This window comes from Terrapene carolina, unplaced genomic scaffold, assembly GCF_002925995.2.
Source record: "Terrapene carolina triunguis isolate 2854851 unplaced genomic scaffold, T_m_triunguis-2.0 Scaffold131, whole genome shotgun sequence".
Lineage (NCBI taxonomy): Eukaryota > Metazoa > Chordata > Testudines > Emydidae > Terrapene > Terrapene triunguis.
Window position 1 is genome coordinate 29,131,962 of NW_020664482.1, and position 26,455 is coordinate 29,158,416.

General features: G+C 41.9%; 1 protein-coding gene across 2 annotated transcripts in view; it reads left to right on the plus strand.

Moving 5' to 3' along the window:
• Positions 1–26,455, plus strand: part of DACH2 (dachshund family transcription factor 2) — a 486,020-nt gene that overhangs the window by 336,074 nt on the left and 123,491 nt on the right. For both annotated transcript variants that reach the window (XM_024195110.2, XM_024195111.2), the window contains one exon: positions 5,344–5,475. In XM_024195110.2, the coding sequence (XP_024050878.2) occupies positions 5,344–5,475 (132 nt within the window). The remainder of the gene's footprint in view (positions 1–5,343; positions 5,476–26,455) is intronic.

Sequence of the window (26,455 nt, forward strand, 5' to 3'; positions counted from 1 at the left end):
TGTTTAAGCCTCATGCTAAGCAGTAGCAGCTTTTTTATCACCTGTGGTCTTTAAGTAGGGGTTGTATGTTTTAACAACATGGAGGCCTCCACTTTATATTATTTAATGTGAAAATGAATTAGTAAATGTTTGGAGAGCACTTTGAAAATGTAAAGCACTGTGTAAGCATTGTTTTATTACTTATGGAAAAAAATGAGTCAAGCCCGTCACCCCCAATCTTCAAAAGCATACTTTATAAGATGTTTCAGAACTGTTTTTACTGTTTGCAATATGGTATCTCATATTAACATTTCATACCACCAGATGTTTCATTATTCCTGTTTTAGCACATCACACTTGACCCATAGCAGCTTTGAACGCAAATAACAAACAAGCTGATACACAGCGCTTGACTGTTAGACTGAAATAATATGGCAGGGCTAAACTGCCTTTCATTTTTTTTCTTTTGAATATTATTAATTGCAATGTGTTGACTGTTAATTTAATTAAATGTTTTGTTTTAATATAAGACCATACTGCAGTGCACTGACTCACCATTTCGTTTAATTAATTGCAAACCTTAAGATTTGATTACTCATAGCCCCCCTTTAGTTAATTTCCTTGTTCACAGTTTTGACAGAAAAGCTTTCAGACTAATATGAAGAGATGGGCACAGTATAACTAATTAGGAAAGTGAAAAAATAGCTTTACTTAGAGCACAGGATTACTTAGATACATTCTATCACCTTGGAACTCTCTCTGTAGGAACTGACTTAGTCCTCTGTCCTGTTAACTGTCTGAATCTAGTTTTCATTGACTGGATATGTGTTATATATGTGGAGGCAAATCTGCCTTCATTTGCACTTGAGCCCTCATCTATGTCAGTGGCATTGCAAGGGTGTAACTGAACTTTGGTTCAGTATGTCTTCTTTTGCGTTCTTTCCAGCTCTGCCACTGGCCTATTGGGTGACATTGGGCAAGTCATGTTGCTGCTCTGTGCCTTAGTTTCCCCATCTGCAAAATGGGGACAGTGATACTGACCTCCTTTGTAAATCACTTTGAAATGTACAGGTTTCTATGACTATGGCTTTCTAGTGAGCCTTGTCTTCTGAGTTATAAATCAGAGGGGCAGATGCATAATCTGGGATGTTTTCCATATATGTATTTATTTTAAAGTGAGGCACTCAGATCTGGCTGTACTAAATAGGGTTCCTCTGCCTCTAACAAAACAACCAATAGCAAGGAAAATGCCTCCTAAATTCACCCTGAATGGTGGGCAAGTCAGATGGAGAAGAGCCCTTTTTGCCACAGCTAGTGAGAGTTGAATCAGCTGCAGCTATGAATTTTATGAATAGTTAGCTGGAACCACATTAAATGGGAACATCGATTCATAGATCAGCTCTGCAATGTTCCTAGTTGAAGCCTGTGCAAATGGGTTATTTGTTGTACACTGGGTTTTCCATCATTTCAATCTATGTCACTTGCTTAGAACCAGCAATTTGTGCTGCCTATGCCTTGCGTATTGCTCCCGACTTTTTAACTCAGGAATGCTACAGAACTAAATACATTGTTTGTACAGCACCTAGCATAATGGTGTCCTGGTCCATGACTGAAGCTCCTAGGCACTACTGCAGTGCAGACAATAAATGATATAGAGTGGGGGATGACCAAGTGGGAGCCTAAGGACCTCAGTGATACTCTTTAACTTCAAAATGGTGTGGGATGTGCTTGCTTCAACCCTTTAACTGTTAGCCAGGCTACCCAAGCTTTTTAAGGCAGAGTCTTTTTGCACTAGGGCTAATTGTTTTTTATCCTTTACAGTTTGAACACTGAAACTCCCAGATGCCCAACCTCCTTGCTTAGAGTGACACTTATATGGCAGATGTCACAACATTGATTTCTGCCATATTGTTGTTTTTGGCTTTTATCCTCATGGCATAAATGCCTAGTTAGGGAGCTGAAAAATGCCTGAAAGAAATGACATTGAATTTCTCCAGTGTCTGTTGGGGGTGGTTTTGGGATTGTACCAGTAATATTGGTCTGAGGATCTGTAGCAACAAAAGTGGTAGTATTATGACCCTCTGACTTATATTTGAGTGATTAACAATCAGCATTTGCAAAAGTATAACCAAAAAAAGTGTGTTTAACTGTTTTGCATTTAAAGTGAGATTGCATGCTATAGCTTGAGTAGTGGTCTAATGTGTATCGGGTTGGGAATTGTATTAAAATATTGAAATAAAGTTTCTGATGCTGTTTTCTGAAATGAATAATATATAAATATTCTTATTTGTATTAAAAGAGTATTAAAAGAGCTCCCTATTAAAATACTGTTGGTGTTTTCACATGTAGGTGACAGGATTATGAAACAGATGCCTAGCTAGTACGGGTGATGTTCAGTAGATTTTAGAATAGAGAAGTGAGTAAATGCAGTCCATACCTGGGAACACTGGAAGGCTCTTAGGCAAGGAGAGAAACAACTAACTATGGAGGAGAGTGGTTTATGAGTTTGCTTAGATAACTGGCTTCATTCTGAACCCATACCTTATGTAAATCAGGAGTAACTTCACTGAAGTCAGTTGAGCCATATCAGTGTAAAATTATTTGAAAAGAAAATCAGGAACAAAGAATTCAGTTTAATTTTATTGGGTGTTTCCTTACGTAAGCCAAACTACAATAGTAAGAACTCTTGTGAAGCCTATATAAGGAACTAGTCTGAAAAGCACAACACCTAGTTAGGTATCAAGTTCATATACAAGAACTTTTAAAATAAAGTCATCTTTACTTTTGGTTTATGGAGATATGACAGTAAAGTCTGTGATATATATTAGTGCAGTGAAGTCAGTGCCTAATGTCTCAATAAAGTATAATTTCCAGAAACAACAGAACATTTCATTCTTTTTAGGGTCATGTTTTCCCAGCTCATGATACAGCATTAGAACATAAAATAAAACATAAGAATGGTGATGCTGGATCAGACCAATGGAAAATCTAGTCTAATCCTGTCTCCCAATAATGGCCAGTGCCAGAGGCTTCAAAGGAAATGAACAGAACAGGGCAATTATCAAGTGATCCATCCCCTATCGTTCACTCCCAGCATCTGACAGTCAGAGACTTAGGGTCATCCAGAGCATGGGATTGCACCCCTGACCATTTTAGCTAATAGCCATTGATGGACTTATCTTTCATGAACTTATGTAATTCTTTTTTAAAGCCAGTTATAATTTTGGCCTTCACAACATCTCCTGGCAATGGATTCAGTAGGATTTACCTTTTTTAAAAATTTGGCTTCACATTAACTATCCTCCAATCATCTGATATAGAAACTGATTTAAGTAACAGGTTACATACCACAACTAGTAGTTCTGCAATTTCATATTTGAGTTCCTTCAGAACTCTTGGGTGAATACCATCTGGTCCTGGTGACCTACTGACACCTCAACCTGGGAGATCAGTCACCTAAAAGAATGACTCAGGTATGGGAATCTCCTTCACATCCTCTGCAGTGAAGACCAGTGCAGAGAATTCATTTAGCTTCTCCACTGTGGTCTTGTCTTCCTTGAGTGCTCCTTTAGCACCTTGATCATTCATGGCCCCACTGATTGTATGGTGGGCTTCCTGCTTCTGATGTACTTAAAAATTTTTGCTATTAGTTTTTAAGACTTTTGCTAGTTGCTCTTCAAATTCTTTTTTGGCCTTTCTTTTGGCCTATGCTTTTACACTTGACTTACCAGAGTTTATGCTCCTTTCTATTTTCCTCAGAAGGATTAGACTTCCAATTTTTAAAGAGTGCCTTTTTGCATCTAACTGCCTCTTTTACACTGTTGTTTAGCCACAGCTAAACAACATTGGCATTTTTTGTCCTCGTACTATTTTTTTTCCTTTGGTCCTCTTACTATTTTTTTAAAAATTTGGGATATAGATTTAATTTGAGCCTCTATTATGGTGTTTTTAAAAAGTTTTCTTGCACCCTGCAGGCTTTTCACTCTTATGAAAGTATGAAAATAAAACCTCTTCCTAAAGTTTCTAATTTTCTAACTAACTACAGCACTGCAACATCTCCCCTCCCCCCCGCTTTTTTGTGCGTGTGTTTAAAGTAATTCAGTGATTTTGTGGAACAATTGTAACAACTTGTGAATAATGTCTGATATAAAGCATCCCAGCCCACTGTGTACAGTGGGACTGTGTAGAGTCACAGCAAATGACACAGGACAAGTTATACAATATTCTATTGAGAGGGAGCCAGAAAAGCCCATTTAGCCTAGGATTCTAAAAAACCTCTAAACAAACAAGAAGAACTATAAATGATATTTGTAGAGTTCTTTGGATTGATAGTTTTCTCTTTCTTCATATTCCTGCTAGGGGGAGAAACTGCTTCAGATAAAATATTTCCAGCTCAACTTTGCAGACATTAGGATTTCGGGTAATTTGGACATGGTCTAAAGAGCATCTGACTTTCTGGATGCTGAGCTAAGCCAAAATGCCAAAACTTCTAAGGTTCATTCTTCTCTACAAACAGTACCAGTGATGATAAGCAATGCCCAGGACCTACTCCCATCTCCCTCCCCTCATTTCCCTTTCTTTCAGATTATATGGCAGAGAAAGTGGCTTCTGAGCCATTTGAAAATCTCCCATTCCTACCTGATTCATGCTGTATATTTTTATGGGTCTATTTAGCTCAGGGGTTCTCAAACTGGGAGTCGGGACTCCTCAGGGGGTCACGAGGTTATTACATGGGGGGTCGCGAGCTGTCAACCTCCACCCCAAACCCCGCTTTGCCTCCAGCATTTATAATGGTGTTAAATATATAAACAAGTGTTTTTAATTTATAAGGGGGGGGTCACACTCAGAAGCTTGCTATGTGACGGGGTCACCAGTACAATAGTTTGAGAACCACTGATTTAGCTGATAAACACTGTAACATCTTTCCTGGGCTTCTTGGAGGTCAAGTTTATAGTTACCTGAACTCTTAATGGCATTGTTTCATTTCCAGTGGGACAGCAAAAATTTTGTTTGCATCAGATACCCATATTGCTGACTGGAAAAATACCAAAATTGTGTTCTTCATGCCTTTTGTGTGTGTGTGTGGTGGTGTTAATTGGCCACCTGCTTTTGAAATTAAGGACCTATATATATTCAGGAATTTCTTGCAGTTCTATTAGCAGATTGTGATCAAAGCAACAGGAAATAATATTTAAAAATAAAATCGGATCCAGGAATATCCCAAGTAAGTCAGTTTCAGTTGATGTTCAAAATAACAGTATAGTAATTGGCAAAGAGATGTGAACTGCATTAATGTGTTTTGTTCATATTGTAGAAAGGAATGCTCCATTTTTATTTATTTAGTTATTTATTTACATTTGCTAGGTTTAACAGCAGCTGCCATGGCTGAGGCAATGAAGTTACAGAAGATGAAGCTTATGGCAATGAACAGCCTCCATGGAAGTGGAAGCCAAAATGGAACAGAATCAGAGAATGAAGAGCTCAATTCTAATGCAGGTAAATATTGTCTCCTGTATAATCCCCAAGAGGGCTCTGCCTCCTATGGTTTGGGCATGGAAAGCAAAAATGAGAGGCTCTTTGGTATTGTCATGCTGGTGCTATTGTAGTTAGTTATACACCCCCAGAATCAATCACCTCACACACTTCCCCAATGTTGTTCATAACAGTAATTTACACTAATTTTTCAGAAATATTGCTTAAGATTGTTACAGCTTATGCAAAAATCACAAACATTCTAAATGCCTCTCTAAATACTTTTTATAGTAACAAAAGCTTTCTCTGTTGCCAAAAAATATTGAGTGTAGAGTTTTCCTGTAAATTATGGAAGGTTTTCAAAGCAATCCGATTTCTGGAATTCAGGATGAGTCACAATTCATCAGAGAGAGGGAAGGAGGGAGTGGTAAATTACTACCTTAAACTCTGCAGTTCTGCCTTCCAGCACACTAGCCTTCCTATTTACAGCCCAGAGCTATGAATTAGAGACATAGGAGGTGCATGTTATATCATAGATAACTGAAGATATTCTTAAATGAATACACTGAAACTCACTAGTGAGGTAGTTAAGTTATGAGTGTTATTGAGCATGTCTGCCCTGTATAAATATTCACACAGCACTGAACTAAACTCCCGAAGTTCTGACTCAACAAGCACTGGGCTGAAGATAAAACCTGAGATGGATTCTTTGAAGAAAGTATGTCTTTGGTTATTCTAGAACCCTTGTCAGGAATATAGAGGAAGCATTCAAAGGAAGTATTCCCAGGACACTGCAAGCAACCTAGAATAAGATGAATCCATTTCTGACTCAGGGAAGTAGTGGAGATACTACAGGCCAGATTAGAATGTCTGCTGTCAGAAAGCCATGTTTCTTCAGGCCTATTATTTTCAACAAGAGCTCTCCCCTTCCCATATATTATTTTTTCACTTTAAAATATAATGCAGTTTTTATTTTCATCACTGATGTAAATGGTACTGTATATTATTCCCTCTGTCTGTACTCAGAACTCTCCTCGACATCAGTGGAAATCACACATGTATCAAAAGAAGATGCATTCTAACAGCGTTTGTTGCTTGAATGGCATTTAGTGTATATGTGTTGTACCATCAAAATGTTAATTTATTAGACAAATAAGGCAGCAGCTGGGATGTCTTAGGCTCATTTTCTAAAGGAATAACTTTGAACTCATGACAAATTATTCACAAAGCAGAGTTTCTCCAAAAGTGGCATTACCTTTTGCTAACTGAATTGTGTGTGCTCATCTGTATTGAAGAAATTGGGCTTTCAAGTCATGCATTTAACTCCCCCTATTCCTCCCAGAAAAATGCAGTATGCAGAATATTTACTTCTTGTTCACATTTTCGAACCCATATCAATTAGTGCATACTGAATAATCATTTAAATTTGTGTCCTTCAGATACAGTCTCCGCAAATTTCAAACCTAGTTGCATTTGTTAGTTTTCATGAGTATATATTGTAAAAGGTATGATTGAAAACATAACTGATAAATAACAAATATTTCTTCTCAGCCCTAATGGCTGAGCAGAAATTTTCCCATAGAAAAACCCCATGGCTAGTTTTAAGGATTAGTATAATTACAGTGGTCGCCTTATAAAAATAGTCTAATTTTACTTTAAATTACACACTAGAAACTATGTTAAAAGAACATTATTCAGGTTGCAAAATCAAGCACTAAGAAGCTAGGAAATGCCAGAGTTAAGACTCCCTGCCTCATTCAGTGCACAGAATTGATGGTGCTCACTGTAATTAGCAGCAATTCTATATTTTGCTTTCTCTTTGTTTAATGTGTGGCCCCAGGCCTTCTTAACTGCACACTGTTCAAATCCTGCTCTGAAGACAGAATTATTCATTTCTTCATGAGGTTTTTTTATGTGCTCATCACTATAGTGTCTGAGTGCTTCACAAAATATTAATGAATTTATTTTCACAAGACCCTGTGAGATGAGTGGGTATTTTCCCCATTTTACAGACAGGGAGGTGAGGCACATAGAGATTAAGGCCCAAAGTATCCACTATTTTAGCTGAGCCCTGATTTTTTGAGTTGTTAGCATTATATAGATCTTCATCTATTCCAAGCACACCTCTCATTGACTTCAGTTGCAGCTGAGAGTGCTCAGCCCTTCTGAAGATCAGACTGAAGGGTCTAAGTGGGGCACCCAAAAAAATGGGGATCACAATTAGTGACCACATGTGAAAAGGTTGGTTTAAGTGTCTTGGCTAGTATCACACAGGAACTCTGTGGCAGAGGCACAGATAGAATTGAATTCTTCAGGATGACATTCAACTATCTTAATTATGAGACCATCCTTTTTCTTCTTGTAGTCTCCTCCCTTATTCAATATACACTTTTAAACTGCTGCAACAAATGAGGCAGGGGTACTACGAATAACAGCCTTCTTCACTACACATCCTTGATTCATTGCCAGAGTAGGATAGAAAATGTAGTGTGTGATTATATAATTAAACACTGTATCATATTGCATGCACCCAAGAGGGCTGAATTAAGATTGTACAGGCAACTTTAATTCTGATATTTCTTAACTTTTGAGTGCTTGACTTTGCGACCTTAATGTCTTTTTAATGTAGAGTTTTGTGTGTGTAATTTCCTAGTTTTGTAAAAAAAACAAAAACAAAAAACAGTAATTTCCGGCAAATTAGTTGAAACAATAGTAAAGAATAAAATTGTCAGACACCTAGAAGAACATAAATTGTTGGGCAAAAGTCAACATGGTTTCTGTAAAGGGAAATCGTGTCTTACTAATCTATTAGAGTTCTTTGAAGGGGTCAACAAACATGTGGACAAGGGGGATCCAGTGGACATAGTGTACTTAGATTTCCAGAAAGCCTTTGACAGCGTCTCTCACCAAAGACTCTTACGTAAATTAAGTTGTCATGGGATAAGAGGGAAGTTCCTTTCATGGATTGAGAACTGGTTAAAAGACAGGGAACAAAGGGTAGGAATAAAGGATAAATTCTCAGAATGGCGAGGGGTAATTAGTGGTGTTCCCCAAGGGTCTGTCCTAGGACCAATCCTATTCAACTTATTCATAAATGATCTGGAGAAAAGGGTAAAAAGTGAGGTGGCAAAGTTTGCAGATGATACTAAACTGCTCAAGATAGTTAGGACCAAAGCAGACTGTGAAGAACTTCAAAAAGATCTCACAAAACTAAGTGGTTGGGCAACAAAATGGCACATGAAATTTAATGTGGATAAATGTAAAGTAATGCACATTGGAAAAAATAACCCCAACTATACATACAATATGATGGGGGCTAATTTAGCTACAACGAATCAAAAAAAAGATCTTGGAGTCATCGTGGATAGTTTTCTGAAGATGTCCACGCAGTGTGCAGAGGTGGTCAAAAAAGCAAACAGGATGTTAGGAATCATTAAAAAGGGGATAGAGACTAAGACAGAGAATATCTTATTGTCCTTATATAAATCGATGGTACGCCCACATCTTGAATACTGCGTACAGATGTGGTCTCCTCATCTCAAAAAAGATATACTGGCAGTAGAAAAGGTTCAGAGAAGGACAAGTAAAATGATTAGGGGATTGGAATGGGTCCCATATGAGGAGAGATTAAAGAGGCTAGGACTTTTCAGCTTGGAAAAGAAGAGACTAAGGGGGGATATGATAGAGGTATATAAAATCATGAGTGATGTGGAGAAAGTAGAAAAGGAAAAGTTATTTACTTATTCCCATAATACAAGAACTAGGGGCCACCAAATGAAATTAATGGGCAGCAGGTTTACAACAAATAAAAGGAAGTTCTTCTTCACACAGTGCACAGGCAACTTGTGGAACTCCTTGCCTGAGGAGGTTGTGAAGGCTAGGACTATAACAGGGTTTAAAAGAGAACTGGATAAATTCATGGAGGTTAAGTCCATTAATGGCTATTAGCCAGGATGGGTAAGGAATGGTGTCCCTATCCTCTGTTTGTCAGAGGGTGGAGATGGCTGGCAGGAGAGAGATCACTTGATCATTACCTGTTAGGTTCACTCCCTCTGGGGCACCTGGCATTGGCCACTGTCGGCAGACAGGATACTGGGCTAGATGGACCTTTGGTCTGACCCAGTACAGCCGTTCTCATGTTCTTTGTTCCAATTGGTTTTATTTGCTGGCAGTAGAGGAACTGTCATACTCCAGTATCTCAGGTTCCATTTCAGGCTGTGGAGGAAAGTGTTCTTTAGTGGGTACCGACTCTGCCCATTCTTCCCAAACTTGACCACTTCTACCCCATCCTCTTCAACCTGTCTCAGCCTCCGTCCTGTCTCTTTGCCACCACTGGCTCCTTGTCCCACTACTATTCACCTTACCTACCTAGTCCCAGTCTCCAGGCCTCAGGCTTCTGATTCCAGTCTCCTTTCCCAGGAAGTTTTATCCTCCCTCAACTCTTCCACCCACTCCCACTCCCAGCTTCATTGCCTACTCAGTCTCATTCCCTGATCTGTCTCCCTCAGCCGCCATCCCCGTCACGTTATCCATCCCCACAGGCCCCAAGTCCCAGTCTCTCTCCCCAGTTTTATCATCCAGTGTCCATATCCTTTCCTCCCCTAGATCTTTGTCCCAGTTTCTTTGCCACACCAGTACCAGTTCCCCACCACCACCTGGCTCCGTGTCAGATCTGTCTTCTCCCCTGCCCCACTGATTCCTCCTTGTCCTGCCAGTCCCACTCTGCCCCAGCTCCTCATCCTATCTCAGTGTCCTCCCTACCCACTGGCTCACTGTTTCCATCCCTAGTCCCCGTGCCCAGCTACTCCAAGTGTCCATCCCCTGCCAGCCTCCAGTCCTAGTCTCTGCCACCCCAAGCTCCTTGTCCCAATCCACTCTCCTGGCTCTCCACCACAACATTAAGATCTGGCTGTTTTCCCCTCTGCATTTGAATTGGGCAACTTCCTCCTCCAAACTGCCTGGGTGCTATCAGGAGTGTCAGACTTCGTGCCCTCAGTTCCAACAGTCAGCCACACCATAGCCGGAGGCAGCTATGGTAGGGAAAGTCTGGCTTCTCCCCTGTAGCCCTGGCTGGAGCATGCTCAGTGACTCTGTAGGAATGGTACATATGCTGTTCTGTTACACATAAGAGCTGTGAAAGGATGGTGCATACTAAGTTGTCCTGTGGGGATGATGCATGCACAATCTGGTCAGCACTAGGAGGTGTGAGAGGCTTGAGCATGCTCAGTGAGGATGTAATCTTCAGAGATTTTAGCTGTTAAACTCCAGCAAGTCTCTGCTGAGCATGTGCAAACTCTGATTTTTCAAAGGCTTATAACTTGGCCAATTTGTGGCAGATTTCATGGCAGTGGCAACAAGCTCATGCGTTTCTTGCTCAAAATGGCTCAACTGTTTTGACTGAAATTTTCCAAAGAAAGTTCAACCTGAGATAGTCACCTGGTATGTGAAATTTCAGCCTGAGCAGTTAGTTTGGCAAAGCTATAAGCAATTGAAAACAGGACCTTACAATGGAAAGTGTCAGGCAACCTTAATAATAGGCAGAGCTACCAGTCGTGCATTTGCAATATTTGATATACGTATGATGGGAACACTAGGGAATATTTCAAGTACAGAGTTAACATTATTTTGGTTACCTAATGGTCAGGTTTTCTGGGTGACCATCATGTAAATATTCCCAAAGTATGCTGAGGATACAGTATGTATGAATTAGAGAGTCTTTGTATCATGTGAGATTCTCTGCATTCTGGAACTGATTCAGCACTCATTGAAATAATTGGAAAGATTTCCATTGACTTTTGCTGGAGATTGGGGCTTAGGTACATATGGTGAAAGGATTGCTTTTCTTGTCCTTGAATTTATTGCAAATTCAGTAATACCACTGTGGTTGCATAAAATCCCATCAAATGACAGAGAAAATTAAAAGTGCAAACATTTTATTTATATCTCTAGTCTTACTGGGTAAAGTTGCTCAAGTGCATATTTGCAGGATTGGGCCCTAAAGTTGTTCCATGATGAAAAATAAAATATCCATTGTTAAAACAAAACAAATACAATAAAAATGACAATTTTTATTTTTCTTAATCTCTGTAATATTCTTATTTGTATAAAGCCTAGCTGATCTTTCACTCTCTGAATGATTACTGTTAAAGGACAGGTTGTACAGAAAATAAGTGTCTATCTCAAGTCAAGAGAAATATGTGCAGGAATAGAGAACTTTCCTAGAGGGCACCAGATCAGCAACTACTGATTTTACTGTATAAAGCAACAGACTACTCACCAAACTTTCACCCATTTATGCATGGAAACTCTAAACTGCCTTAAATGATCAGAGTAGGGGCTTAACAGTTGAAAAAAGGTTGGCATTTAGATCAGGAGTTAGTACACACTTTATAACTTTGATTCATTTATGGGTATTGTGAAACTATGAAATCACCTCCTAATAATTCTATGTGCATGGGAAGCTTTTTCAAAAGTTTGTTTTCACCTAGATTGTTTGGGTTTAAATGACCACTAAAAAAAAAATGGTGATGCAGAATGAGAAAGAAAATTGGATTCTGAAAGTTTTTTTTACTAACAAAGTGGAAAAAAGAAGTCAAAAGCATCTTACGGGAGGAAAAACATTTTATTTTAGGAGACAGACCTACAGTTTTTTTGATTCAAGGTTGCGTTTAATAGCTTCTGTAATGGCCGCAACATGACTCTGCATCTAGATTTCAGCATGAATAACAACCTGTTCGTGTTTCATTTAGCTCCAAATGAGAAATCCTGTCTTTTATTGTTTTAGGAAATTAGTCTATGTACTATTGCTCCTGGAACTTTATAATTAATCACTAAAGGTTATGGCTGTGGAGAATTTGTGGGAAATAGATGCCTGAATGATTATAATTGTAGCTGTCAAATCAAAAATATAGTTATACAGCAGCTGAGGGTTTTTTTTTGTTTCCTTTGGGTTTTTTACTGTAACAAAGAGTTTGAGGGCTACATGTTTACTTGGAAACACAAATTTAGATTTTTTTTATTGCATCTTTCTTAATCTTATTTTCCTCCTCCTCCTCAATTGTTCTATATAGTCTTTGGAGATCACTCAATTTACCAGTCATTTGGGAACTGGCTAGATTCTGAAGACTTAACATGAGGGGGGAAGGGACAGCTCAGTGGTTTGAGCATTGGCCTCCTAAACCCAGAGTTATGAGTTCAATCCTTGAGGGGGCCATTTAGGGATCTGGGGTAGGGTGACCAGATGTCCCAATTTTATAGGGACAGTCCTGATTTTTGGGGCTTTGTCTTATATGGGCGCCTATTACCCCCCCACCCTCTGTCCCGATTTTTCATACTTGCTGTCTGGTCAGCCTAATCTGGGGCAAAAATCTGTGTGGGGATTGGTCCTGCTTTGAGCAGGGGGTTGGACTTGATAACCTCCCGGGGTTCCTTCCAACTCTGAGATTCTATGACTAATGCTCCACAGACTGTTTGGTAATAGGTGCAGTGTAAGTGGGATGGCCTTTCCTACTCCTCCCACTCCAGTGAATGAATAAGAGCAAGAGTTCAAATCTCACAGCTGAAGCAAGTTATGTCAGCTGAGTGCAGATTGCCACAGCCAAGCCAAAAGACCAATTTTGCTGTCCTACAGAAACAAGGCAAACAATATAAAACTGCTCTGGTTGCACAAAAGTGGTTATAAAATTATATATTTGATCATACAGTCCTAATATTAGGCTGATGTGGATTATGGAAAACTAACATATCATTGACTAGGGGAACCTGAAACTGATTTGAATCATGCTAGTTTTCACAGTGAAACTGAAGTTCTTTGCTACAGGTTATCAGGAGCTAAAGTATATGGGACAGTAGATTAAGTGGAAAATATGAATGATAGGGTGCAAAAATACAGTACAGCTGGCATTATTCTGTTATCCTTTAAGAATACTATGTACCACAGTGGCATAATCAAGAAGTATCAGTGTAGAGTATCAGTGACAGTACCTATTTGTACAAACCACTATGCAAAGGATAAACTAGTTGTTTTCCTTTTGATGGCTTTTGGAGTTAACATGCATACATACTTCTTTTGCTTTCCCAGAAGTGATATCAAACGGTACTGTGTTTCCAATGGTATTTCCTTAGGAAGTCCAAATGTTACTCTGAATGTAGACTCTGTTGTTGCTTAATTTCCAGAGAACAAAATAAATTAAGTAATCAGAAAACTGAAAATTCTCCCCCCACATATCTTTTGGCATTTGAGGAGTCAGAGATAGGTGTGTTGGGCGAGGGGGGGGAGGGAAGTGTTTCGTTTTTTCCTTTTTTTTGCAGTACCTGCCATGCAGGTTTCTCATAAATGCAAACATCCTTCACAATCTGTTTAAAAAACCACAAATACATCACTCAGAGGAATATTTAAGGAACCATCAGGAGGGAAAAAACTCATTGGTTTAATGGAATGCTGTCAAGGAAAATCAGCATCACAAACGACACAGGGGCAGAATTGATATTTTTGCACTGACATGTTAAAAGAAAATCCCATGCATTATTTAGAAAACCCAGAAATCTGTCAGCTGTATGATTGCCGAGTTAGCAGAAGCAGGAGGATGCTGCTCAAGTTGAAAAGAAATGCGTAGGCACAGATCCATATTGTAACCTTTCATGTTCTACACCTACCATGAATACCCAGCTATTACACGGTCAGCATTTTTAGGCTTTCTCTTTTAAATTTTCAAGTGCTTGAAAAGTCAAAAGAGGTAGGTCTTTTATTCTAAAAAGCAGGATGCCTAAGCTGTTATTTTATTGTAAGAGTTAAGATGACAAGACCAAAGAACAGAATTTGTTTTTATCTTTTTGAATGCCATGCAGGTTTCATGAAGTCAGTTCTTTTCTGTTGTTAAATCAGGTATTTTTTACACATTCATATTATATGAACAAAGTGTCTTTATTTCAAAGGGGATAATTTTCTTTAAAAAAAATCATGAATATTTTTGAGATTGTTTTCTATGACCAGTCAGATATTGTATTGGTATTTTTAGGATCAGTTGTAAAGAGAACCAGGTATGAATTTCATTTATATTAATTATCCTTAAGTCTAAAATAACTTGTGTATAGTCTTGAAATAAGAGAGTCTAATCTACTTCTCTACACCATCTTACCCAAATGATACCTTTGTTTGACTCCTGACACCCTAGATCAGTGGTTTTCAAACTGGTACTGGGTCACGGAATGTAAGGCACTGGGTGGCTCTGGTCAGCACTGCTGACTGGGCCATTAAAAGTCCCGTCGGTGGTGCTGCGCGGCTAAGGCAGGTTAGTGCCTACCTGTTCCGACACCGCGCTGTGCACTGGAAGCAGCCAGCAGCACCTCTGGCTCTTAGGCCGGGGGGGGGGGGGGCATGGGGTTCTGTGCACTGCCTCTGCCCAAGCACCGGCTCTACACTCCCACTGGTTGGTTGCCAGCCAGTGAGAGCTGGGAGGGGCGGTGCCTGCAGGTGAAAGCCGCGTGGAGCTGCTTGCGTGCCTCCACCTAGGAACTGGATCTGCTGCTGACCGATTCTGGAGTGCAGCACAGTTCGTGGTGCCAGGACAGGTGGGAAGCCTGCCTCTGCACCCTGACTACACTGCTGACTTGGAGCCGCCAGAGGGAAGCCCGTGACCCAATCCCCTGCCCCAGCCCTGAGCCCCCCCCCATGCCCAGAGCCCCTTCCTGCACTCCAAACCCCTCATCCCTGGCCCCAACCCAGAGCCTGCACCCCCAGTCCAGAGCCTTGACCCCCTCCCGCACCTCAACCCCCAGCCCTGAGCCCCCACCCAAACCTGGAGCCCCTTCCTGTATCCCAAACCCCTCATCCTCAGAAATGGTCTGAGGTAAACAGGATGAAGTTTAACAAAGACAAATGCAAAGTGCTCCACTTAGGAAGGAAAAATCAGTTTCACACATACAGAATGGGAAGAGATTGTCTAGGAAGGAGTACAGCAGAAAGGGATCTAGGAGTTATAGTGGACCACAAGCTAAATATGAGTCAACAGTGTGATGCTGTTGCAAAAAAAGCAAACATGATTCTGGGATGTATTAACAGGTGTGTTGTGAGCAAGACACGAGAAGTCATTCTTCTGCTCTACTCTGCACTGGTTAGGCCTCAGCTGGAGTATTGTGTCCAGTTCTGGGCACCACATTTCAAGAAAGATGTGGAGAAATTGGAGAGGGTCCAGAGAAGAGCAACAAGAATGATTAAAGGTCTAGAGAACATGACCTATGAAGGAAGGCTGAAAGAATTGGGTTTGTTTAGTTTGGAAAAGAGAAGACTGAGAGGGGACATGATAGCAGTTTTCAGGTATCTAAAAAGGTGTCATAAGGAGGAGGGAGAAAACTTGTTCACCTTAGCCTCTAAGGATAGAACAAGAAGCAATGGGCTTAAACTACAGCAAGGGAGGTCTAGGTTGGACATTAGGAAAAAGTTCCTAACTGTCAGGGTGGTTAAACACTGGAATAAATTGCCTAGGGAGGTTGTGGAATCTCCATCTCTGGAGATATTTAAGAGTAGGTTAGATAAATGTCTATCAGGGATGGTCTAGACAGTATTTGGTCCTGCCATGCGGGCAGGGGACTGGACTCGATGATCTCTCGAGGTCCCTTCCAGTCCTAGAATCTATGAAAAAATCCCCAGCCCCACCCCAGAGCCTGCACCCCCAGCCCAGACCCCTGATCCCCTCCTGCACCCAAACTCCCTCCCCCAGCCCAGATCCCCCTCCCATACCCTGAACTCCTCATTCCTGGCCCCACCCCACAGCCCTTACGCCTGCCCCCCCAACCCTCTGCCCCAACCCTGAGTCCCTCCAACACCCCAAACGCCTCATCCCCAGCTCCATTGGGTCACGGGTATCAACAATTTTCTTCAACTGGGTCACCAGAAAAAAAGTTTGAAAACCACTGCCCTAGATCTCAAATTATGTTCTGCTGACTTCCACACTCCTTCAACTTACTTAAAATAAATGCATTAAACCTTTCTCCTAACTAATTGGAACATCTATGCTGATTAATCAGAAACCAAAACTTGCATTGGTTTCAATGGCTGGTGAGGATATTTGCTTTTGTATACTCCAAACTGCTGGTAGAAGATAAAAAGCTTTGCACTGAGGCACACTTAAGTAATGGCTAGAGAAATTGACCAAATGTAAATATCAGATTGTCAGTTGGTTGGGTTTTCAAATGACTGACCCAACAATCCATAGCCTCCTAAGAAAGGCAGACCAATTATGTGAACAGGCAGTTAAAAAATAAGTTGCCACTTTATAGAGGCACTTTGGATGCACCATCTTGTCCAAGCCTCCCGCTGAAGTTCTGCCCTATGGATTAGGATCACATGATGGAGGGGAGCGAGCACCAGGGGCAGCTGCTAAGCCTGGCGCCCTTTAGTGTTGCTGCCTTTGATTACTATAGAGATCAAACAGCAGCTTTAGAGGGAGTGTGCTCACCTGAGGGAGGGAGAGAGACAGCAGGTAGAGTGGACATTTCAGGGAGAAGTTTTATTCCTTATAGGGATGACAGCTATGGCTATGATATGTAATAATGTTATGCATGATACTATGTAATAGTTTTATGAACACTGTATGTGTCCTGGCCAGTGAGGGGAACTGATTATATACTGGGGGTAGTGGAAAGTTTGTTTTATGCCTAAAATACTCAAATTCAGTGGATTCTGGGTATGAAGGTGACACAGTGGCTTCCCAGGCTAAGAACACCGAAGCATATACTTGAAAGACAGCAGGGCATGCTGTTAGCCTCAAGAATCGTGACTCCGGTTTCGAACAAGTTGCAAGCTAGGAATATAGAGATCAGAAGAATGTTGAAGAGTTTGAAAAGCATTTTTCAGGGTAGAAAAAGAGTGGGGCGGAGGTGTCGCTGGTCAGAAACTGTCTTGGGAGACAGGCTGAACAAGAGAGAAATACTCTATGCGGAGAGTCTAAGAAGCTGGGCCTTTCCAGAGCCAGGGAATTGTAAGCTTTAGGGAAAAGCTAGATATGCCTACAGTCTGTTTTATTGTTTTTATATGTTTCCCCTGAAATGCTTTTGTTCTGAATAAATAATACATTGCTTTAATGGGGCTGTCTGATCACTGATGACTACTGTCATTGCCCCAGAGGGAACAGAATTGCAGGGTCTAGATATAAGTCAGACCCGCTGAGGTAAGTCATAGTTGACGCCCAGTGGACTGCAATCAGGCCCTTGTCTGAGAGTAAGAGAAATACATGATTCAATCCCAAGAGACAGGTAATGGCCCCAGGCTTGAGATCTAAACAGGGGTATACTAGGAGAGACCAGGAAGGGTCAGAGGTACAGTTTGCCCTGTAACTGTGACAGAAGGAATTGTGAAAGTGGGGAGCAGAACATTTTGGGGAGTGAGGAATAGCTCAGGAATGGGAGAACTGGAGGATGTTGAGGAAGGAAGAACAGAGTTTTTAGAAGAACTTGCTGGGAAAACAGGGGGATGAGAATTTGAGAGGAAGGAAAAATGAGGGAGTGCCTGGCAGATTGATCATCCTCCTGGAGGATCTACTAACAAATGTGGGTTCCAGTAAAAGGAACAGGTTTTTTGTATTGTATTCAATTTGTGATCCTGCATAGTAGGCATTTATATTGCTGGCTTCATTGGTGTTCTCAGTCAGCCTGTGAGAGACCCCAGCCCTATATGTGAAAACTTGAAACCTCAAGTCTAGCTTGCAAGGTGCAAATATATTTATTTATTTTGCAAATAGGTTTATTCTCGGAATAAATATCAGTGGCCAGATTTTGCTCCATTCCCCCATTGATTTATATCAGTGTAGCTATGAACGGAATTTGGCCCTAAGAATTTAACAAGTATATAATCTGTAAAGCTGTGAAACATTACAGTGCTTTTATCCCTTTAGTCAACTCTGAACTATTTTGTGTGTCCATTAAAGCCCCAGTTCAGCAAGGTACTTAAGCACATGCCTATCTTCAAGCATGTGAGTAGATTTCTTGTTTTTAGTGGTAGTACTCTCGTTGTTAAAATTAGGCATGTGCTTAACTACTGTGCTGAATCAGGGCCTAAAATATGGTTGGCACATCTTGTAATTCATAAGGTAATAGTATCTGACTAGATAACTATTCTGTATTTGGACCCACAGAGAAACAACTTCAAACAATATAAATAAGTGACACTATAATTTTAAAAATAACGAAGGAGATACAATTATGGACAAGGGTAAAACTGAAATTCTATTATACTGCAACTATTCTACAGCATCCCTTTCTTGTAAAGGAGAAAAAAAGCCCAAAGTTTCTGTTTGTTGTCTCATTTCACACATGCTAAAAATTATGTATATATCAACAGTTAACTAAAATAGATAACTTGGTATATGTCTCAACATTTAGGCAGCAAAATGTTGAGACTACTTGAGACAGACTTTTGGCAAGAAAAGTTGTCACTAAATAATGTTTAAGCATGTTTGTGTGCATACTTTATTCAACTGGCAGTTCTAGGGGTATATTTTTCCACTGACGCATTACAATTAATGGTAGCTGAATGCACGCATTGAGGAGGGAGAATATATGCCTCTTAGTCTGTATTTCAGCCATTTAGACATATTGCATAATCTATTCACTTGATTTATCTAGTCTGACTTGGATTCTAAGAATCTATACTCATTTTTAATAGCAGATAATAATTTTTTTCCATCAAGATAAAATTACTTACAAGTAATCTTATGTTTTCATACCTACATTCTGCTGGAACAAATTTAGTTTAAATAAGCAAAAAATGTTTATTTAAAAAGAACCCTGAACCCAAGTAAAATACCTTTAGGCATGTCTGGGTTCTTGCTATATTTTCTATCAGAACTAAATGGAGCACAAGATAGACCAATGACAAAATGCAAATAGTATGGTTTAAACTGTTCAGAATTGAGAGCTTTCACATGTCTGCCACCTTTCCGATCCCTTACAAATTTATAATCTCAGAGTGCAGAGGTCTAAATCTTCAAAGCTTGAAAAACAGAGGTGCAGCATGAACTAATCTTCATTTTTTTCCCCTATCTTCTTACAGCAGCACTAATGGAAATGTATTTTGTTTAATGACTCTGAAATCCTGTTTGTAATTAGATGTGGGAATTGGTCTTACTTTGTAACAGATGATACTGGAATAATAATATGAGAGATGCTACGCTGAGACCACTATCCTCCTAAATCTATATCATTTTTCATTTTATTGACAGGAAATGTGTTCAAGGAACAAAGAGATTGATTTTTAAAAGTAGGAAAATAATATCTAATAAAACCGCCCAATCAAAATATTTTAGCATTACTTTAAATATATTATAAGAATACATTAATGTTTTCATTTATTTTTAATTTTAGTAAACAACCTTTTATAATTGTTGCCTTACCAGTGATATGATCGCTGAATTAATGCACCAAAAAGGTAGGAAACTTTAATTAATGACAGCGTGTATACAATTAAAATGCATATAATATTTCAGAAGATTGTTCAAAATAATTAATTTTGTCTGTTAAAACAGTTTTATAGTTGCAAATGAAGTAGTTAAGAGTGGCATAGTACAAGGGAATGTAGGCTAACTCAAAGAGCTACCCCTTCAGAACATTAGTCTTCTTACTAGTTTTTGATGTCATAAATCATACTGGCCACTGTAGATTCAAGGCAACATTTTTTCCTTGTTTATAATTTTCATATCTGGTAATAATAACAAATATTAGTGTTCGGTACAAACCTGCCAAAGGAAAGCAGGTTGTCCAAAATTGTAACTCATTAAGTCTAGTCTCTCTCCCCAAGACACATGTGTAATTCCCATGGCATCAAGAGGAGAATAAAGACAGTGGACCAAATTCAGTACTTTCCCTAATATAAATCTAGTCATCATGACAAATGAAAAGAATATAGGTCATACCTTAAATGACAAAATTTGACCCTGTTTACTTTCAGTGTAGTGACATTGAAAGCAAAGGGACTGCACAGGGAGTAGGTCAAATAAAGAAAGAATAGGCTCTAATTGCTTAAGACTTAATAATATATATTTTACATCTGTACCCACACTTACTAATAGTGGCATATAATAAAATGTAGTCCTAGGATGTGGACTGACTTTGGGAGATTTTAAACAGAATGTTATTCCTTTTGTGTGCAGCTGTGTATTTTTGAAGAGTTAACTAAAATATGCTTTATAATACACCTCTACCCCAATATAACGCGACCCGATACAAACCCCAACCTGCTGTGGAGAAAGTGAAAAATCCCCAGCTCACCTTGGCCAACCTGGTGATAAAGAAAAAAATTCCCTCACAGCCCCCGAGAAAGGAGTGACTATTGTAAAGCCCACAGTGGATCATAACAAAGCCTGGTATCTAACTACTTTCACTGGTCGGAGGGTGTGTGCTGCTTCACCTGGCCCAGGTAAAAGAGGGCTTTTCCTGCACCAATGTGGACCTAAAGAGCCCTCCCTTCTCGTCACCCAGTGAACTGGGGATGGATCAGCGTTGCCACACTAACCTGGTCTGAAGCTGCCGCGCAAGTCTCTCTATAACTGTCTAGTCTTTAAAGGGGCCAGACATCTTTTCCTACAAGCCAGACTATGGTCCCCACAGCTTAAGGTGGTGAGATCACTTTTCTCACATGTGTCATATCAACTACCCATAACATTGGGAGTGTCCTAAATGGCAGAGATCATCAACTAAATCCCATTAATTATGGATCCAAAAATACTAAGTAACGTGCCTGTTTCTTCTAAGTGACTTATGAAACTTCCATAATACTGCCATTGATGAAGACGATTATTTATATTGCTTCCCCTATGACAATGACTGCTTTTTAATAGAGGTTATTGTAAGCACCACAAATTAGGGATTGGAACGTAGGTTTGAGTGAGCTCACAGTTATGGAAAGAATATCCTATTAAATCTTAAGTAACTTAGTTTGTTTCTGTAACATCTGGTCTAACTATCAGATGACAACATCATACAATGCATCTGTCTGTATACTAAAAGGTATCAATGCTCATAATACAATAAAGGTTTTAGAAGGCTGCCCTCCCTCCCCCCCCCCCCGCCTTTCTTCTCTTTACATATTATTATTATTTACATAAAACCCACTAAAGACTTCTTTAATTAAAAAAATTTCATTGATGCTGCATTGTCTGTCTGTCTTAAACCCTCCAAATAAATTTAGGCTTGAATATCTGGTCGGACCCTCCAGCCAATTAAGTCATAGACTTTTTCTTCATTTATTGCTTTCACATGTCCATTCCCACATAGGTATTTGCATGCCCTGAGCACAGTTGCCAGAAATTTTTCCCTAGCAGTATCCGTAGAGTTGGCTGTAGCACTCTCTGGTGCCGTGCACACATGGCGCTGGTAAAAAGGGCCCTGCCGACCCCGTTCTCCTTCAGTTCCTTCTTACTGCCTGTGATGGTTGGCTGGAATCCTTCATTGCTTAGGCAGTTCTCTCCTAGCATTTTTGTCATACCAGTTTTAGTCTAAATAGTTGTTGTAGTTAGCAGTTAAAGTAGTTTTTAGTAGTTTGAGGTTTTAGAAAGCTCAGATGCCTCCGTACTTAAATTGCGGGGTTGTCCACCTTCCCAGTGCCAGGGCATACCTCGGTCTCTGGGTTTCAAGCTCTGTGCTGCCTGCGGTAAGCCTGTGCCCCTGATCAACCTCCACTCAAGCTGTCTCAAATGTCTGAGGAAAGATCATAGGAAAGACCGCTGCCAAATCTGCAAGGACTTCAGGCCCTGGACTAAGAAGGACTGAGAGGCCCGGCTGAAGGTCCTCCTCATGGAAGCAGCCTTAAGACCAGCTTCGGAGCCACGCTCGGACTCAGCACCAAGCACCTCAACTTCGGTTCGGAGTACTCCTCCATCGAGCCTGGACTCTTGGCACCGATCTAAGTGTCTAAGAAGATGCACTGCAAGCACCAAGAGAAGACCAGGTTTCCAATGCCGAAATTGAAGGGAGACAGGAAAAAAGCGAGAACCATGCTGGACCAATCATCTACCCCGGCACCACAACATCAGCCACAACAAGCTCCTCGGACACCTACAAAGGAACATCCCAGAGTAGATGATGCACCAGCTCGTTCACGGTGCCATTAACTCCTGAGGCATTCGCAGCGGCCAGGGACCTTCTTACCCTACCGGTACCGGGATCCCCAGAGGGTCAAGACTCGGCACCACCAGTGCCACTGAGCAGCAGGGAGCCACTCCCTGAACTTCACCCAGTGCCGCAACTGCTGTCTAGGGGAAAGGCCACATTTTCAGCCACAGGATTGCCTTGTTTTCCATCTCCAGCACCGAGCGGCATGGCACTGTCCTGTTCTCTGCACCAGAGCTCAGAGTCTTCGTCAGACTCGGAGGTCGGGTATTATTCCTCTCCTCAACATAGCTGACATCACAGCTCTCTGGGCCATTCATACCATACCACGGCTCTGTCTTCCATGGTACTGCCGGACGCATAGCCACAGGGTCCATGGGGTCCACCGATGATACAGTGGCCCTTTTGGAAATCTTGGGGGTTTCCCCTTCAAGGTGCTCATACTCCATTGTTTCAGAGGTGATAGCGCCCCCGGCACCGCTCAGGGAGGCTCCGTATCCAGACTCCGGTATCGAGCATGGTACGAAGGAAGCCCATAGTTTCCCGGTGGATGCTGAGGAACCTATGGAAGCTCCACAGCCTGTCCTAGCCTCCTCATCCTCCTCTTCAGATGAGGCACTAGTGTCACCAGCAGTCTTCCCTCTGCAGGACAACCACAAGGCGTAACACGGGACTTGTTAAAGCGGGTAGCCTCAAACTTGAGTATCCAAATAGAGGCGGTCAAGAAGGTTGTGCATGGCCTCCTGGACATCTTATCACCACAGGACCCTCTAGAGTGGCCCTACCTCTGCATGATGCCATCGTGGAACTGATGAAGGTTCTGTGTTAAACCCCTGCCTCTCTCCCTCTGTCACCAAAGCGCACAGAGCACAAGTATCTTGTACTGGCCAAGGAGTATGGATTTCTTTTTTCTCACCCTCCCTCCCCAAGGATCCCTGGTTGTTGCGGCTGCCAATAAGAGGGACTGCCAGGGACAGATGGTTCCTATGCCTAAGGCAAAAGAACCAAAGAAACTGGACCTATTCGGATGGAAGGCATATTCCTCAGGGGGCCTTCAACTCTGCATAGCGAACCAGCAAGCCTTGCTGATCATTATGATTTTATATGATGGAGTCCATGATGAAATTCAAGACCTTCTCCCATAGGACTCCAGGCAGGAGTTTTCCTTCTTTGTTAAGGAAGGGAAAACTGTGGCTTGTGTCTCTCTGCAGACGGCTCTGGATGCTGCTGATTCTGCGGCCAGATAATGGCCACTGCAGTGACAATGCAAAGGAGTTCATGGTGGCGGTCCTCAGGGCTACCTAACAAGGTGCAACAAACGATTCAGGACCTCCTTTTTGAGAGAACATCATTCTCTTCAGAGCAAATGGATGGCAGACTGTACGGCCTCAAGGACTCAAAAGCAACCTTAAAATCCCTGGAACTTTACATGTCGGCAGGGTCAAGAAAGCAGTACAGGACACAACTTCTGTCAACCTCCTAGGCAGGATCAACATAGAGGAAAAATAGGGGGTTTAGACACAGACCTCCTCCCCTGTCCTCATCGACGGGTCCCACTCAACCCGGACTCAGACACTTGGGATTGTCAAAACACATGTTTTGACAAGATGCTCGAGATCTGCACTGCTGTTTCCCCTGCATCGGATCCAGCTACCCCCTTATTTTCCAACTGCCTTTCCCGCTTCTTGGATGCCTGGACTCAGATCACATAGGACCACTGGCTCTTCAACACAATAGAACTGGGTTACACCATCCCATTTCTATCTACCCCTCCTTCCCACCCATTCTCCCCTTCAGGGATCCTTCTCACAAGCATCTGTTGGAACAAGAAGTCCAATCCCTCCTTCGGATGGAAGAAGAAGAGGTTCCAGTTCACATGAGAGGGAGGGTTTTTTTACTCTTGTTACTTCCTAATCCCAAAAGCAAAGGGTAGGCTCAGACCCATTTTAGACCTGTGCCATCTCAACCAGTTCCGCATGGTCTCCTTGGCCTCCATCATCCCCTCTCTGGATCCAGGGGACTGGTATGCCACCCTCGATCTAAAGGACACTTACTTCCACATCTCAATCTTCCATGGCCACAGATGCTTCCTAAGGTTTATAATGAACCAAGCACATTACCAGTTCGCGTTGCTCCTGTGCAGCCTGTCAGCCGCCCCACAAGTCTTCACCAAATGTATGGCAGTGGTAGCAGCTTTTCTCAGAAAAAAGGGAGTCCATGTCTTTCCATATCTACATGACTGGTTAATCAAGGGCCACTCCAGAACTCAGATGGAAGCTGACATCCATCTCGTTCAATCGACACTCAACGCATCAGACCTTCTGCTGAACGCTCAGAAGTCCACCCTTATCCCAGTCCAAAGGATAGAGTTCATTGGCGCAGTTTTTGACTCCGTGCAAGTGAGAGCTCTACTCCCAGATGACCAGTTCAGCTCAATTACAGCCCTGATAAGGTCCTTACAAGCTCATCCAATTATGACCGTGCAACAGTGTCTGAGTTTCCTGGGCCTCACGGCATCATGCAGACACGTAGTGCAACATGCAAGGTTACGTCTCAGACCTCTCCAAGTGTGGCCAGCCACAGTATATTCCCCCACTTGCCATCTCCTACACTCAGTGTGCACAGTTTCGACCCACGTCCTCAACTCAGTGACTGGTGGCTAGACAGCCACATGGTATGGGCAGAGGTACCCTTCTCAAGTCCTCAACTGTCCCTTTCTCTAGTATCCGATGCATCAGTCCTCAGCAGGGGAGCCCACCTGGGTCTCTCAGGACCCAGGGCCTTTGGTCCCAAGAAGAACTCACCCTCCATATCAATATCAGGGAGCTCAGGACAGTGCGTCTAGCCTACCAGTGTTTCTTCCTCACATGGACAGCAGGACTGTCTTATTCTCACGGACAATATGACAGCTATGTTCTGCATAAACAGACACGGAGGCGTACATTCTTCCCTCCTGTGCCAAGAAGCAATCCACCTCAGCGAACTCTGCATCGCTCAGTCCATCAATCTAGTGGCATCGTTCCTCCCAGCAACCAGCTAGCAGATCACCTCAGCAGGTTCTTCTCCTCTCATTACAAGTGGTCTCTCTGACCAGACACTGTGAGGGACAACAGTGGGGGTCTTCCCTCATAGACCTGTTCACCACCCGCATCAACAGGAAATGTCATCAGCTCTGCTCCCTATGAGGCCACAGCCTGGGCTCCCTCACACAGGTGTTCCTGTTGCCATGACCAGTCACCTTTTCTATGCCTTTCCTACTATTCCATTGATTCACAGGGTTCTGGTGAAAATCAAAGAAGACTGCGCGGGAGTCATTCTCATAGCATCTGCATGGCCCAACAGCACTGGTTTGCCACTCTCCTCGGTATACCTGTGGAGGCGCCAATTCAGCTTCCATTGTCCCGGACTTGATCTTTCAGGACCATGGCCAGCTGCTACATCCAACTCTTGACTCTCCGTTTGGCGGCCTGCAAGCTCCATGACTGAACCTGGAGAAGTAGCGTGCTCGGAGCAGGGCAGTGAGGTCCTACTGAGCAGTAGGAAGCCCTCCACCTGAGCCACCTACCTTGCGAAATGGAAGCAATTGTCCATCTGGTGCTCCCAACAACAGATCCCGCCTTTACAGTCATCTCTACAGCTTATCTGGAGTACTTGCTGCTCCTGAAACAAGTCCTAGCCCTCTCATCAGTCAAGGTCCACGGGGCGGCTATTTCTGCCTTCCATCCCAAGATGGACAACCGATAAGACTTCTCCCACGAAATGGTCATCCGATTGCTCAAAGGCCTAGAAAGGGTGTATCCCACAGGTCAGAGATCCCACGCCCACCTGTGACTTGAACCTCATCCTATCAAAGCTAATGGGGCCCCCGTTTGAACCCTTAGCATCATGCTCATTGTTACACCTT